Source organism: Strongylocentrotus purpuratus, unplaced genomic scaffold, assembly GCF_000002235.5.
Source record: "Strongylocentrotus purpuratus isolate Spur 01 unplaced genomic scaffold, Spur_5.0 spur5_scaffold_16, whole genome shotgun sequence".
NCBI lineage: Eukaryota > Metazoa > Echinodermata > Echinoidea > Camarodonta > Strongylocentrotidae > Strongylocentrotus > Strongylocentrotus purpuratus.
Window position 1 is genome coordinate 20863554 of NW_022145601.1, and position 17133 is coordinate 20880686.

The 17133-nt window shown below is 37.4% G+C and overlaps 1 protein-coding gene across 5 annotated transcripts in view; it reads right to left on the bottom strand.

The window, feature by feature from the left end:
* Nucleotides 1-16250, bottom strand: part of LOC115918687 (ATP-dependent translocase ABCB1-like) — a 49233-nt gene extending 32983 nt beyond the window's left edge. The window contains exons 1-5 of one of the 5 annotated variants that reach the window (XM_030987027.1): nt 16088-16250; nt 6024-6196; nt 5023-5062; nt 4194-4469; nt 3692-3825 (exon numbers count right to left, since the gene is read on the bottom strand). In XM_030987027.1, the coding sequence (XP_030842887.1) occupies nt 3692-3825; nt 4194-4436 (377 nt within the window). In that variant the 5' untranslated portion in view covers nt 4437-4469; nt 5023-5062; nt 6024-6196; nt 16088-16250. Of the gene's footprint in view, nt 1-3691; nt 3826-4193; nt 4470-5022; nt 5063-6023; nt 6420-6573; nt 6675-13344; nt 13436-16087 lie in introns of those variants that run through there. The other 4 variants (XM_030987025.1, XM_030987026.1, XM_030987028.1 and 1 more) reach the window with 4 other exon arrangements.
* Between the last annotated feature and the right edge of the window lie 883 nt (nt 16251-17133).

The window sequence follows — 17133 nt, forward strand, 5'->3', positions numbered from 1 at the left end:
AAGTCAAACAAAATACATATTTTTTTATTCATTAATACAAAAAATTCTAAAAAACAGTTTAAAAAAAAAAAATGCCGACCATAGATTTTCAGATTTTTGGGTTGGTCCCACAGGGCAATACAACAAGTTTATATTTTAGGCCTAATCTCAAGGAAGACTTAGCCTCGTTCAGATAAGACATGGTAAACTATGGTGGATTTTTTTTAATATTCCGCTTCACATTTATGTATCTTATATAAACACAAAGCTACAAACCTTGGTGGTGCACGTAGTTGTTATTTAACACATATTAAAAACAAACAAAACAAAACACTGCAGCAGTTTACCTTTACACAACACGCCATGACGGTGCTCACCATCTAATTGGGTCACTACAAATTATTTTTGTACATGTAAGTAATTGGTACACTTTATGTCTGGTCAGGGTACCACAGGTCCGATCATGGTAATTACAGGTCAGTGTAACTAGGCCCTGTGCAGATATGACATTGACATCTTTTTTTTGTGATGACATGAAGTGTAATATACATCACATTTCTATATCTTATAACACAGCTCAGTGAATACTAAGGCCAAATAAAAAAAAACATGTTTAGCGTCCTGTTTTTTCGAAAAATAGGAAGGAGGAGGCCCTTTTTTTTTTTTTTCTTTCAAAATAGCCGCTCAAAATGGCCGCTCGGTACATTTTCCCTGACAGTCGGGCTATTTTTCAAGATGGCCGCCGACATTTTTTTTTTAAATTTTAAAATCAGAAATAGATCCATTTTAGCAGTGTTTTTCATGTGTTTTTTTCTTTCAAAAAAAAATCAAAAATCAAAAATTCAAAAAAATATTTAAAAAAAAAAAAAAAAAAAATAATAATAGGAGGCGGCCCCCAAAAGGAAGCGGGCGGGGACGCTAAACATTAATATTTTTTTAAATGGTCTAAAAGGACCTTTCTTTTAGATGCAAAGTAGGTGGCATTTTGGAGGTTGGGGGGGGGGGGGGGGCTTCTACTGTGCTAATCTCAAGTTTATTTATACGGGTCATTGTGACATACCAGAAGTGAGAGACTGTAGCAATGTTTGCCCAAATTGAGTGTTGAATAAAAAGCATCGCCAACGATCTTCAGAAGCACTCAAGCTTCATGGTGAATCAAAATTATGGACCCAAAGTTTATGAAATGTTATATGAATATGGTGTCCATGTAACGCTGGTGAAAAGAGAAATGTGTATCAAACAAAGATTTTGAAGAAAAGCAACTGAAACAGGAACGATTCTGGCAGGGCACTACATACTTTCATTGCATATATATCTTCAACAGATGATTTCATCTTCAACATGTGTAGTAGAAGATCTCATACCAACGTTACATGGACATTTTCATTTATTTTTTTGCCCAACCTCATGGAATGACCCATACACTCCGGTGCTGCAAGCCAAGCATTGTCATTGTGAATGATACTAATAAAGAATGCAGAGTAAAATCACTCTGATACATTTTCCTATCATATCATGATTAAAGACTAGTGTAAACACCACCTAAGTAATCTCCTTAAAGAGAAGGTTGAATTCTGGGAAGAGGTGAAAATATTTTGTGAGCATTATCATTGTTATTTATATGCAAGTGTAGAACATCAGATAAAACATGTTCCCTGAAAAGCACGGCTATTCAAATGCCTTCATATTCTAAATATGGCATGTAACAATGTAAAAATCAGGACGGATTTTTACGCCACATGTTAGTGTAGTCCCAAATAAATTCTTCTGTGTACAGTGCTTGTAACTTTACCAAAACTTGGCCAAATTTCTTATAATTTTGATGATTTCAAAACCTTGCAATACACACGAATACATATACTACATGTAGATGATCAACCTTTCTGGTCGATTCCACACCGTTTCGTCCGCAATGCAATTGCATGACCTGAACTCAACTTCATCTTTAAAAAACAGCATTATATAACCGGGCATGGTGGCTCAGTGGTTAAAGCGCCTGCCTCATGAACGGGAGGTCGTGGGTTCGAACTCCGGCCGAGTCTTACCAAAGAGTTATAACAATGGGACCTTCTGCCTTCTAGCTAGGCGCTCAGCATATTAGATTGGAGAAGGGTAGTAATAACATATTATGTTATGTAGGGCCTGCTGGAAGATCAGTTTAATAACTGAAGTGGCTACCCTGGGTAAATAAAACGTTATTATTATTATAGCGTATACACTACATGTACATGTATACAGAGAGTGTACACACCACCAAAGACATGTACAAACTGTATGCCTAGACCATCTTGTTCTAAAGTGGCAATGGTTCGTGATGTACAGGTGTACATGTATAATACAAACATCACCACTTGTAAACACCCTTCTAGTATTCATCTGAATTGTAAGTGGGTTTTCCACTGTTCTACACTAGCTGTGCTTCTCAATGCGACCATTCAGCAACAATCTAACATTGTGCTTGGTGTGACGAGCCCTATATCTAATCATTGATTACGTGGTGATGTTCAAACAAGATTGCACTTGTGTATTTACTTGCGAAACTATCATTATTTACATGCTTCTCTTCCTGAAGGTAATGCTCTACACTAAACTGCAATGAACTCTATTTTTTTTTAATGATTGTTTTTTATTTTGTTTATATAATGTTAACTTCAATTTTGTAACACCTTGATCTCTTTTACATGAGCTTTTGAATTTTAAGCGAATAAAGAACATGAAATGAAATAAAGGGGAAATCCGCCCAGATATTAATTGAGTTTTAATAGAATGATGCCATTAAAGAATACTGGTAGTGCTTACCGGTAAACACAACTCACTCAGCTTAATCTCAATGTAAAATGCTGCTTGTCAAACCAAGCACTATCTGATGGAATTGAAAGTGAAGGGTCGCTCTAGTTTCTTTTCCAATACATTGTTTTGAGGCAATACTGGGGTCACTTTCATCTATTTGTGATAAAAAAAATTTGCATCCCATTTACTTTTCAAAAGTTGCCAACTTGCAACAAGTTGAACAGTGATCTATACACTGCAAACCTTATTGAACACGAAATTCAACCCCAATATTGTTGGTCATTCCCTGAGGTTTGGGCAATTTTTGTGACATACCATAAATGAGAAACATGTCAACTGTAACAATTTTTGCTCAAATTGGGTTTAGCATAAAAAGCATACACTGTACGTACATGTAGCCAACTATGTTTATAAATACACTAGCTTCATGGTGAATCAATATCATAGACCCAAAGTTTATGTAATGTTATATAAATGTGACGCTGTTAAAAAAAAAAATATTTTAATAGCAAAGATTTCGAAGAGAAGCAAATAAAACAGGAATGATTCTGGCAGGGCACTATTATATATTCATTGCATACAAATCTTCAACAGATGATTTCATCTTCCATGTGTAGTAGAAGATCTCATACTAACGTTACAAGGACATTGTCATGTTTTTTGCCCCGACCTCATGAAATAACCCATATCATCCATTGACATGTACGTCAAACCTGCTTTAGTGACCACCTGTCTACAAAGACCACATATTTTGTTTCCCTTGAAAATGGTATCTCATTGAAACATGCACTGAAGGAACCTGTCTACAAAGACCTCTTTTTGTGTTTCCCTTAGGCGGTTGCTAGAGACAGGTTTGACTGTACATGCACATCCTTTGAGTATAATCTTTTTTTAAGAAACAGTGAAAAATGACACTACTTACTCGGCCAATCTAGAAGTGAGTTCTCCACTTTGGTGTTGATCAAACCAAGCAATCTCTTGATGGAGAATAGCTTTGAAGAACTCCTTCCGTAGCTTATGGCTCTGCCTCTCACACGACAGACTCCAACAAGATACCTGCAAGAAAAATCGGACATCAGTATCATAGTCAAAAGTGTATTCAGGTGTAAAAGGTAGACCGATTGGAACTAATTGAATTTAATTTTCACTGGTCTTAAATTGAATTTGCTATACATGTTATTGTAATATTAGATGACATACATGTATACATGTAATGCTAGTTGCTACAAGTCTTTATTCAATCTACCAAAGTGGAGGCGCGATAGCGCAGTACAGTTGGTAGACTGATGATGATGATGAAAATGATGATGATGATGAAGAGAACGATGGTGATGAAGCTGTTAATCAATGATGACGATGATGACAATGTTTGAGATGATGAAGATGGTAATACTAATAGCCACATTTCTTGAAGCGATCCCTACCTGGATATAAGATGCAAACACCACCGCTATCCCGACATACGTGAAGATCAGGGCATATTTGCGCATCTGCTTGTCAAACTCCTCCATCGGATCAATCGGTGGGTATGTGACACCGGGGGGAAGGGTGGGTAGAGTGTTATTGGTATCAAAGTCAATGAATTCGTCTATGAGGTCACCAAAGAAGAGGTTGAGTGCCGGCCACCCGGCCCCATGGACTAAGGCAGCTAGACCCCCAATGACCATGATGAAATAGTCAAAAGCAGTGGCATACCTGAACTGGAAATTTGGAAGACAATAGGAAAGAATTAAATCAATTAGCCTTAATGAGCAAGAAAATGTGTTCCATGCATGAACTTTGTCACATAGACAAAATTGCTAGATATGAAAATGCAAATAAGATAATTAGTTCTTCTTATTGTAGGCGTGACTTATTTGTTGGAAAACATACACTGTCTTTAGCATCTGTCTAATTTAATGATGATGATAATGATAGATAATGAAATATTAGTAGGAGTAGTATATATAGTTTTAATATCATTATTTTCATTTTCATTTTAACCATTTGTTCTTCTTGTTATCATTATTCTTGGTATCTTACTTCTTCCCATTCCTCTTATTTTCCTTCTTCATCTCCTTCTTCTCCTTCATCTTTTTCTTCTCTTAGATCCTGCATCGATCCCCTCATTTAAAAAAAAATCATGTTTCGGCTTTGAAAAAGGAGGAATTAAGACTAATTTACTTGTAGTAAGAATATAGAAGAAAACATATCTCCTTTAAAAAAAAGGAAGCCCTGTTTCAGTTTTTCTTCATTTTTTGTATTTTTACTTACCAGTTTACTTAGTGGAACCTTCTGTTTATCTTCACCATCCCTGCCAAATCAGAAAAAAGAACAAAAAATTGACTTGTTTGTCTAATTGTGAGAAAAACCTTGAAAGATAGATACAATGTACATAGATTAGATAGAGTGAAAGATAGATAGAGATATACTAACAAAAACATCATACTCATAGAACATAGAAGAAAGTAACATATATTCTTATACCCTGTCATCAAATTATTGGGTTTTTTGTTGTGTTTTTTAGGTAGATCTAGTTTACTTTCAGTTTCAATACATATTATATAGTTTACACTCAATCTCAACATTAACCAACTTATGCAGGGCCGTCAACCCTCTTGTATTTGGAGGGATCGAGTCTCACGCCACCACGCTCATTCTCATACGGCGTCCCACCAGCTAAGTCTGAGTGGGAGACTTCCGCCACCACGCTCTTCCTCGCGCAAATCTCCCAGTTTATGAAAAACCTCCCGCCAAACGTATAAAACGAGTACCAGCATACCGTATTGTATGACCTGGGGGTGGGGGGGGGGGGGGGTGGGCGGGGTAGTGAGCACTTCAATTTTTTATTTACCCCCCCCCCCCCCCCCTCACTATATAGACCACACAAATAATATACGATCTCCCGCGAAGCAGTTCCCCAAGTCCAAGGTTGACAGCCCCGAGTTCTGACAATGGTTATTGGTAGAGAGAGAGAGAGAGAGAGAGAGGGGGGGGGGGGGTAGTGAGCGCTTCAATTTTTTTTAATACTCAACACCCCGTTTGAGCCAAAAAAAATTGCATACGATCTCCCTCAAAGCAGTTTCCCTGAGTTACATGTACATGTACATGTAGATCTATATGACAATGTCAATGTTATTTGGGTAGAGAATCTGACTGAATATAAATAATTAAGGGTCAACATTTTTTACAGAACAAACAAACCAATAAAGTGAAGGAGACTCAGTCTCAGAGAAAGTAATCAAGAGAGAGAGTAGGAGAAGGATTATACTTACTTGATTTCGACACTAGTACCACTGCCACTGTCACTGTCAAGCTCTTTAGCTACTCCAGCGACTTCCACGCCGCCGTAACCCCCATTTTTGTCACCTTCCGTAGCTCCACCTTTTTTTACCCATGATATTGTGACTTTCTCCCCCAAGGAGAGGTGCTCTCTCGCCGTCTTTGTCTGTGAAAGACATGGTGGAAGTTGAGTTTTATAAGACGAGAAGAATGAATGAAAGTCCGTTATTTGTCTGGGCCTTTTATAATTTTATCAATCACAACTTGTCGTAAGACTGCCAAAATACTACTGCATAATCACCGCATATCAGCTGATGCATATATGCGATGATCATGATATAATCACGATTCACGATTGTGCGCGTAACTTTATAAAAGTACCAAAAACTTCTCATTGAATTTGTTCGGTAAACAAGTTGCGGTATATTTGAGATGGCGCTCTTTGACTCAACTCTCAACTCATGATCAAGATCAAAATATTAAAGGGATATACGGTTGATCTTTTTACTCTTTATTTCTACAAAGTACAATCTGCAAACTTACAGGGATGCAGGGCTTTGTTATCGAGGACGGGGGTAATCTAGATCCAGAATCAGGCCCATTTAATTTTAATCTCCACGCGTACGGTGACTTTTATAGCCGAAGATAGCGTACCGGTAATCATTTAATTAGAGTACAGCACTAATTAGGAGTTTGTTGATAACGCCATCTTCGGCAGCTTGAATTAATTGTAGGGAATATAATATTCAAACTTCATTGACTTCAATCTCAATTTGTGTACAAATTTCAAAGTTATAGTGTAACACAGGCGCGTACACAGGGGGGGGGGGGGGGGGTTGGGGTTTAACCCCCCCCCCCCCTTTGGTATTTTTCTGTGTGTTAACCCCCCCTTGTTTTTTTTTGTTTTTTTTTAATTTAAAAAAAAAAGACCTAAAAAGTTGACCTTACCCCCCTACCCCCCCCCCCCAACGATCTTACCCCCCCCCCCCCCCCTCTTCGCTTATTCAGCGGCTGGCTGAGTCGTTGCGAAATTTTCGGCCCGATTTATAAATGTTAAACCCCCCCCCCCCCCCCTTGAAAAAATCCTGCGTACGCGCCTGGTGTAACATAGATAATTGAGTGTAAGGGTAAAGATAACTGACAATAACCAGGAGTGATACATACTGCCGCATGTCTCACCTGAAATATAATACAGAGATGAGAATAAATTATATTACTCGTAATTAATACTTTATACAATAAAAGGTAGAAAACAAAATATTAATATTAATAGAACATGATAGTAAGACAATATACATATATATCAGTAGCGCACGCAGGATTTTTTTCAAAAGAAAAAAAAAGCAAACAAAGGGGGGGGGGTTCCTCCAAAATACACACATAACAAATTAAGGGGGGGGTAACCCGACAACTTGACCCTATTCCTAATATAACAGTGAGCATGGGAATAAATAATGACTTTTACAATACTTAATTACATCGACATTAATAATAATGGTAAAAGCAATCAATGATCTACTAAATTCGTATATTGTCGTATTTCTATCACAATCAAAATATGTATAAAGATAAACAGCAATGTAAATAACAGAGGTAAGAAATTACGTGGTCAAAAGAAAATATTTGAACTTTGTATATATTTATACACACATAAACATACATACATAATTTATATGTACACTGTCACTCATATAGTTGGAATGTTTTTTTTACCCCAATTTATGGAATTATTTTGACAATGATTTCTTCCTAATAGATCTAGATAATAGTAGACATTCTCAGATTTTATTGAATAATAATTTGCCAGTGTTTGTTTTGCGTGACTGCTAAAGCATGTGTATGTTACTATGCTTATCAACTAAGGGACCTACGCCATTAAGCCATAAATGACAGTAATGAGAATTAATGCCCCACAAAAGGGCACTAATTAAGCAAATCGACACGGTTTTGATCATGGGGCCTCACAGTTACGAGGCCATTGCTTTGCCACTGAACCATGACTGTACGCAGCGGGGGCTAAGGTAGGGGGCAGTTCCCACAAAAAAAAACACACAAAGAAAATGCAAAAAATTATCAATAATTCATTGAATTCCCCCCGGTGTGTTAAGGGGTCATTTTTAATGAGCCAACATGAACGGAACCAGCCAGATTCCGGACTAGGAGGGGGCGGGATGCAGGGGATGGGGGCACAATCTATTCCTTAATTGTAAGAAAAAAGGGGGCACCGGCCTCATAGGGGCTCGGAGTTGTATACTGAAGGGCAAGTTGAAGGATGTAAAGGTATTTATGTCATTTGGGTTCGTTTTTTAATAAGCCAATTGGTGCTTTTCATGATCCCGCCACTATTATTCATATGTATTTTTTATTGATTTGTAAATTGTTTTTAAATTGGAAATAAATTGAATTGAATTAAATATTTGGAGCCCATTTCGTATAATTGGTTTTAGGTATAGAGATTAGAGGAATCACATTTCTGTTAATTGTTCTTGTATTCAAATTAGGTGCCATAATCCGCTAGCCATCATGCGTTATAGCTAGGCTACATCTCAATATGAGGGGACATACACCATCGGACACTAGTCTGCAAGCACAAACCCTGGTCAGTCGTAAAAGTGAGTCTGCACTATAAGACTACCATAGGTCATGTACTGTAGCTGCTCCTGACACAACCAGTAGGTAGCTGGGCTAGAGTTCTCTCAAGGCACAATGATTTGTTGATAAAGTGTCAAATTAGGGTCTGTGCTTGCAGACTAACCGGACACCGTGAATCCCACAAAGTTTACTGGACCTAATTTCTAACCCTTAACTCGAATTGAACTTTGGCACTATGTTTTATGACATGAACAGTGTTCGGTATGTTTTGCTTGTTTCCCAGGTATTAGTCAAGATGTTCACGTAATCCTCTGTCTGTTATATATGTCATGTCTATTGCATAAAACTCAGAGAGAAGGTCGAGTTCTGGGAAGAGGTAAACAATTTGTGAGCGTTATCATTCGTATTATGCAAGTGTGGAAGAACATCAGATAAGACATGTTCCCTGAAAAGCATGGCTCTTCAAATGCCTTCATATTCTAAATATGTCATGTAACATCTTAAAGCTCGGGGGTAGGATTTTTACGCCACGTGTTCGTGTAGTCCCATATACAGTGGCGGATCCAGGGGGGGGGGCCGGCCCCCCCCCCCCCCCCCCTTTGAGAAAAAAATCATGTGAAATCACGTGATTTTTACCTTTTTTGGGGGTTGGGACCCCCCCCCCCCCTGGCGCTCAAGGGGGGGGGGGTGCAAATAGAAAAAATTGACGACCAAAAAAAAAATTGTGCTCTCTACCCCCCCCCCCCCCCCCCCCCCCCCCCCCCCCCCTCCTGAGCGAATTTTTGGCCGGCGCGAATTTCAAATTTTCGGGAGCAAAAAAAAAAAAGTTGGGCCCCCTCACCTAAGAAATCCTGGATCCGCGCATGCCCATATACATCTTTCTGTGTACAGTGTTTGTAACTTTACCAAGACTTGGCCAAATTTCTTATCATTTTGATGATTCCAGAACCTTGCAATACACACAAATTCTTATATGCTAGATGATCAACCTTTTCTGGTCGATTCCACACCGTTTCTTTCACAATGCAATCGCATGACCAGAACTCAACTTCATCTTTAACCAATTAACCAGACATTTGTCTCGTTACATCATAGTATAGAATAAGAGGTACATGATATTAGGCAATGAACATATTTGGGAAGATACAAGGAAATTTATGAAAAAAAATAATAAAGGAAAATACAAAAAGGTATACTAAAGATACAAAATGAGAAATTTGCTTTGTACATACATTACAACAGACTGATTAGACAGATATAAATAACTACTACAGTTGTTGCATGTACTAGTATTGAGAAGTGAAATATGCTGGCTTATTAAATCACAATAGTTTCTTTCGATTACATCATGCTAAGTAGTAAGTAGTTATGTACCTACCAAATGATTATTATATATTTCATTTCAGTTTCATTTCATTTTGCTCATTCTCGCACGTCAGTTAAAAAAACAAGTATGAAAGATAGGGCCAAGATTGATATTTAAAAACCTAAATTATATATAAGGAAAAAGGTATACATAGAGAAGCAAATATCCAAGCAAACAAACTGGAAAACATTTAGTAAAATAGAATATGGGTTGGGATAAACAAAGTCAGGTTAGTTTGTCAAGGTTAATCCCATGCATAATAATTATCATATTGTAAAAGAGGAGACGGTCGTGATTATTGTTGATTTTTTTTTTTTTATTTATTTTTTTTATTTTTATCGATGCGTCGTATTTAATTGATTGCTTAAGTCATTCATAATTATGGTACATTCACATTAACTGTTACCCTATCAATTGTGGATAAAATAGGGTAAGGCTTTTAAAACTGATGTTTATTTCGTGTGTGTGTTTTCCCTTCAGTATTGACCAATAATGATTCGCATAGCTGCTACTAAGTGGGTACATTTTTTTAAAGGTAGTAACTAATGATCTGTCAGCAGGGGAAGATTAATTGGCTTCCTCCCCCTTATCCCTCTTTCAAGTACGCTAGCGGTTGACACTATATATGAAATGCAACAAAACATCCCAAAGCAACTTTGGCCTAATTAACTTTGAGCACAAACCTTTGGTTGACGTTAAGTGATCGAGATTAATGAATCTTCATTAGCTGTTCAAAGACATTTTCCCTCTTGATTACCATGACTACGCTGCATCGTGCGTACATGTACTCCTCTTCACACACTTAAGTGGCGTAGTTATACAGGGGGCATGAGGGCAAGTGTCCCATCCCCCTCCCCCGGCCCCCCCCCCCCCCCCCATTGAGTGGTGAACAAAAGATTATAAGATATAGGAATAGCGAGAAATGTGAGAGGGAACGGGAGAAGGCAATTATGAGAGAGAGAAGAAAAAAAAAGTGACGCCTGGATCGAGTCATGCCATTCATAACCTTGTAGAGTCGCATTGAGTAAGACCTGTACATGCATATTCACCCCCAATAGATCAAGTGGGTGGACTCACGCTAGCTACACGCCTCTGGCTGTAAAATTAAGGAAACACTTCCTAATTGACTACGCAGCATTGTGCATGTGCACTACACTTAACATAACGTGTTAGGTAATTAAAGAGATTTATCATTCGGAGATTGACAGGTTTTAAAGGTATAGATCAGGTTTGGAACCGCCCCCCCCCCCCACCTCTCAACAAATTAAAAGGAAGCTCTTATTACCAATCATGTGAAAGAACGGTGAATATGTTTTGACTTATAAAAAATAATACGTGATGATACACATTTTGCCGGAAATTAACCGCCTTCAAATTGATACATTTGGTAAATTATTATATCTATCCGGACTGGATAGATATCGCGTAGTCCCATGTGCACAGTGCTTGTAAGTTGTAACCTTAGCAAAATTGGGCCAAATCTCTTAACATATTGATGATTCCAGAACCTGGCAGTACACACCAATAGTTATATGCTAGATGATCAACCTTTTCTGATCGATTCTACAACGTTTCTTTCACAATGCAATCGCATGACCATAACTGGTCTATACCTTTAATAAAGGCATACACTGATCATATTTTAAAAAAACTTTCAGGGATTTTTTGGTTGAATTTGTTGGTAGATATCATTATGATTACACAACAGCCTTTCAAATATCAGAGGAAAGTAAGCTAGTCAAAACGGGAAGTAGGGGGGGGGGCGCAGGCGCGGATCCACGTAGCGATTCTCCGGCCCGCCCCCCCCCCCCCCTAGCCCCCCAAAACGGTAAAAAGATAGGATAATAACGTAAATTTGACCTTTTTTTAAAAAGCAAAACACAAAAGCAGGCCCCCCTGAGCCCCCTGACTCCCCCCTAATACAAAATGAGTGGTTCTCCTCTCCATCACCTCCCCCCGCTTATTCACCGATCGGCTGACTGGGGAATAAATTTTTCCTCAAAAACTGGACAAAAAATAATAATAAGCGCTCTTAACCCCCCCCCCCCCCCCTTCCGCTTATTCACCGACAGGCTGAGTCGGCGCTAAATTTTTCCTCAAAAACTGGACCAACAAAAAAAATGTGCTCTTACCCCCCCCCCCCCCCCCCCCCCGCTTATTCACCGACCGGCTAAATCGGAGCAAAAGAAATTCCTAAAATCTGGACCCCCCCCCCAAAAAAAAAAATGTGCTCTTACCCCCCCCCCCCCCCTCCCCCGCTTATTCACCGGCTGAGTCGGCGCAAACAAAAAAAATCTCAAGATTTGGGCCCCCCCCCCCCTGTCGTCGGATGGATCCGCCCCTGGGGGGGGGGGGGGTCCTCGGTGCAAGACCAATGCAACTATCCCCATTTCTTTTCAATCACGGTTATTCCCCCATAAAACTGGAGTAGGCCTTAAGTAGGCCTTAATTTGAATTTATAATCATTTGGCGTCTTGTGCATATATAATCTAGAATAAGTATGTGCGCTTATCAGTCTCAATCTCATTTTACGAGTTCGTGGCTCTTCTTCTGAATCTTGTCATTACTAAAAACGTAAAACTGCCTATAAAATATTATGTGCATGTAAGTGATGATCTGATATAATACATTAAAGGAGAATACATGAGCCTTTCAATAGTATTTATGAATGAAATGATAACGTTTGCCCTGCAATAATCCCGAGGCAAAATTATCAGCTTATCATGGGTGCCATCAACTATTTGCAATCTTTGAAGAACGTGCTGTTTCATAAAACTAAAATAAATTTTCATGTTTTTACCTTTCAGGATAGGATTTATTTTTATGGCTATTGGTCACATATTGTTCTTCAAACTGGCAGTAATATGTTTTTTTTCTATTATTGCTACGATAGTTCAATGAAATGAAATGTTTCTGACAAACTACATGGGCGAGGATGTTGTCAAAATCGAGGATTTTTTTCTCAAATTTTGATCGAAAGACAAGGATTTTGAATCTCTCAACATGTTGCCAATCGAATGATTTTAAAGTATATTTCTTTTCTTAAAATCCCCGGCATTAAACACATTATATTAATGATAAACGGAAACGCAGTGTGTGCAAAAAATTGTGCCCTCTATACTCGTGCATCTAGTATATTTTTAAGGCTCTGAATATAATGAACCAAGCAACAACATGTGGAATGATTGTCGCAAAAGGGTCATTTCGTTATTCCTAATTACATCTACAATAATATCAGAGAGTAATATACTTACACTACTTCGAGCTTTCGTCGATAATTACTGACACGGTGTCAATTACCCCATAACTAAAATGGTTACAAGATTCTAAACTGAAATATCAAATGAATTACTTACATAAAATCAAACCTCAATCTCTCGTCTGAAGAAGCAATGCAGCAGCTAGATAGCTATTATGCAACTGTAAGGATTCGTACATACAAACAGCTAGCTGTCTGTCCAGAGAGGTGGGACTCACCTGGTATGTCTTCCTTTCGAGGCGATTATAGTATTACGTAATATTTTATGAGCACTTGCAAAATTTATGATTCAATTGTCAGTGCCTGGACTATTTCCGCGAACCCCTATAAAGCTGTGAAGATAACACACCCTTATCACACAACACGCAACGCTAAACACAGAAGACATATAATTCTCTACCCTATGCAGATCTATGTCGTATAATGGAAAATGACCAGTGTGGTATATGCATAAAGAAACAGAAACTACTTTTCAAGTGATGTTTAAAATCTGTTACATTTTAGCAACACATGAAAAGTAGTTTCTGTTTTGTTACATTTTAGCAACACATGAAAAGTAGTTTCTGTTTCTTTACATATATCACACTGGTCATTTTCCATTATACGCCATCTGCATTGGGTAGAGGCAAGGACTGTCTAGACTGTCTAAAGTTTTCGATAATTTTCCCCAAAAAAATCAAGGTTAGAGTTTTTTGGAAAATTATCGAAAACTCAAATTAAAAATTACTTTCATGAACAAATAACTATTAATGAAAAAGCATTAGTATATAGGTTATTTCACTGAAAAAAAGCAAAACTTTGTGATAAACTTCATGTTAATTTCAGGCCACTACATAATATACATAATGCCTATATCAAACTTCGGTGTGATGGTAAAGAGTACAATAGTAAGGTCATCACGACAAATACATCATGCGGCTATTCAGTCTCATAACATAGCTAGTGGATATTCTCTATATCTCTTTCTCTCTCTCTCTCTCTCTCTCTGTGCACTTCTCTCTTTTTTCCCCCGCGCTGCCTTTCTCTTTATATACCACTGTCTCTCTCTCTCTACTTCTCTCAGCCTCTCTTGTTATGTGCGTGTCTGTGTGTGTCTCTCTCTCTCTCTACACGCCAGAATGGATACATTTCAAAACACATTTACTCTCGATAAACTTTATTCAATTGTAAATCCTTTGACCAGTCTCGCTATCTAATCTTTATTCTATAGCAGGCGCCTTTTTTTTTTTTTTTTTTTTTTTTTTTTTTTTTTTTTTTTAAATAAAAAAAAAAAAAAAAAAAAAAAAAAAAAATTAATGCCATGGCTGACCTAAAAAAAGTGACCTTACCCCCCCCCTACGGAGCAAAATTTCAAATTTTCAAATTTCGACCAAAAAAAAAAGAAGAAGAGTGTCCTCTTTTTATTCACCATGCCAAATGGGAATACTAACATTACATGTGAAAAGATGGGTATAAAACTGCAACATATAAAAGGTGCATCTAAAAACTCTGTATACTGTATATCAACGAATTGTTCTAATTAATAAATTAATAAATTCAACAAACAACAAAAAACACTTTAAGGAAAAAGTCTTGAAGTACATTACGAAGTAATCGCGAAAATAGAGGAGGGGGGCTAAATCAGCCTCCCCCCCCCCCCCCTCGTCATTTTAAGGTTAACTCTCTCACCGCTTTCTTACCTTTCCTCCATTTTCCTTTCTTCTTTTTTCTTCCTTTTTCTGTCCTTTTCTTTCCCTTTTATGTTTTGTTTTCTCTTTTTTTTTTTGCTATTCGATCTGTGGGGTGAGCGCCCATTTGTGCCGTTATAAAGCTACGCCATCGGTTCGTTGTACAGCAAATTTCCAATTTGATAACTTCATTATTTTGGCTACAACTTTCCACTGCAATTCATAACGCTAATAATGTGTGTTCGATATACGCTGATTAAAATTAGCATGTGGAGAGAAATAGGGTTTATATTGAAGATAAACGATAGAAGGGTTGTTGTCCAGAAGGTCCGCAGAATTTCTTACTGAAAACAATATAGGCTAGGCCTATATTTACCATGATGCACGTCGTCGGATAAACAAAATCTAATCTTATACATAATATTATTTTAATTGTCTTAACAATTAATAAACATGATAAAAGAAGAAAATAACCATCTGTCGATATATGGGAGATGTTAATTCGTTTTGATATGATAAGCCATCACATACGTACATTTTAGAAGAATATGAATAATGCACTTTAAAAGCTGCATGGTCGAGCAAAATGTACTCCATAGATCGTATATGCCCCAAACGCGAAATTACAAGTTCTCAATTAATATAGGCCTAGTCAGAAAATACTCTGTTAGCTAAATATTTCTATGTAATTGGTTCTTTATTGAATTGAATTAAACTGATTTGAATTTCATATCATTAAAGGTAAAGACCAGTTATGGTCGCATGCGATTGCATTGTGAAAGAAACGTTGTGGAATCGATCAGAAAAGGTTGATCATCTAGCATCTAGCATCTGCATGGTTCTGGAATCATCAAAATGATAAGAAATTTGGCCCATTCTTCGTAAAGTTACAAGCACTATACACAGAAAGATGTATATGGGACTACCCTATATCTCTCACAGACCATGAGAGAAACAAATTTACCAAATATATGGATTAGTAGGCGGTTTCCCGGCAATTTTTTAATCATCATGTATTAGTCAAAACATATTCTTTCACATGATTGGTAATGAGAGCTTCCATTTCATTTTTTGAAATTGGGGCATTTCCAATACTGGTCTTTACCTTTAAATTTGAAAAATGGTAGAAACAGGCAGAACAAGGAGAAGTACAAAAATCGGTAATGTACTCACGTTATTTTCGTCCAATCAAGCTAGATATCTTTGAGGAATGTGATGACGGCCTATTTACTCAGCATCCCAACGGTTCTCTTTTAGTACAGGTAGGTTATTCAGTCTCAGCAAACCTCTCATATGCATATAATGTACCAGCATAAATTAATGTGAAATCAAAAACTCACATATCCCTGGTGAAATATAAAGCCCAATACCAGGGTCGCTGCCATAAAAAAGTATCACATCTCTTTTGACAAGGCCGTGCAGCTGGTACAGCATTGATAAAGATTTTCATGCACACGAATGTGCCCGACCATGGACCTACTATTATATCGGTGTGTTAATGTTACATTGTAGCGATGGCGGTTTAATCATGGACCTACTAGACATGGACACTATAGTAGGTCCATGGTTTAATCATTACGTTAGATGGGGATTGTAAGTGGTCAAGATTATAGATATACGATACAATCAATCATCAGCATTGATCGAAAGTGCGTAGTCTGCAAACACAGACTAGAATTCGAAACTTAACGAAATGACATGCGTACCCCCTCCCCGAATCCGCCTGTATACAAAGTGTAATAACCCCTTGAATTGGTCTGGAGTCAGCTGTAAGTAGGAAAGGCCTATGGACCGACGGTGGTTGACTCTGGTTTGGTCCATCCCATTCAGGCCGCCTGGTCGGGTGCAAGACTGTATATGAAATGTCATTATGTTGTTCAATAATTTGTAAAATTGTTTTGTTTTGTCTTCCTTTTGTTTGTTTATTTTTCACTTTTTCTGCTTAGTTCCTTTATGTATCTATTATATTTTTTAAAATATCATTCTATTATATTTTATTTATTAATCAATTTTAATCATTTTTTTATTATTCTTATTAATTATTTATTCATTTATTATCATATTAAGATTATTAGCATTATTACATTTAAATATAACCCAAACTGGTTTATTACTTTAACCCTAACCCTAAATTCGGAACAATATAACTAATTCAACTAATGACTAGTAAATAAACCTATTGTTTCTTGGAATACCTATAAGTTTCCTCTGCCTGAAAG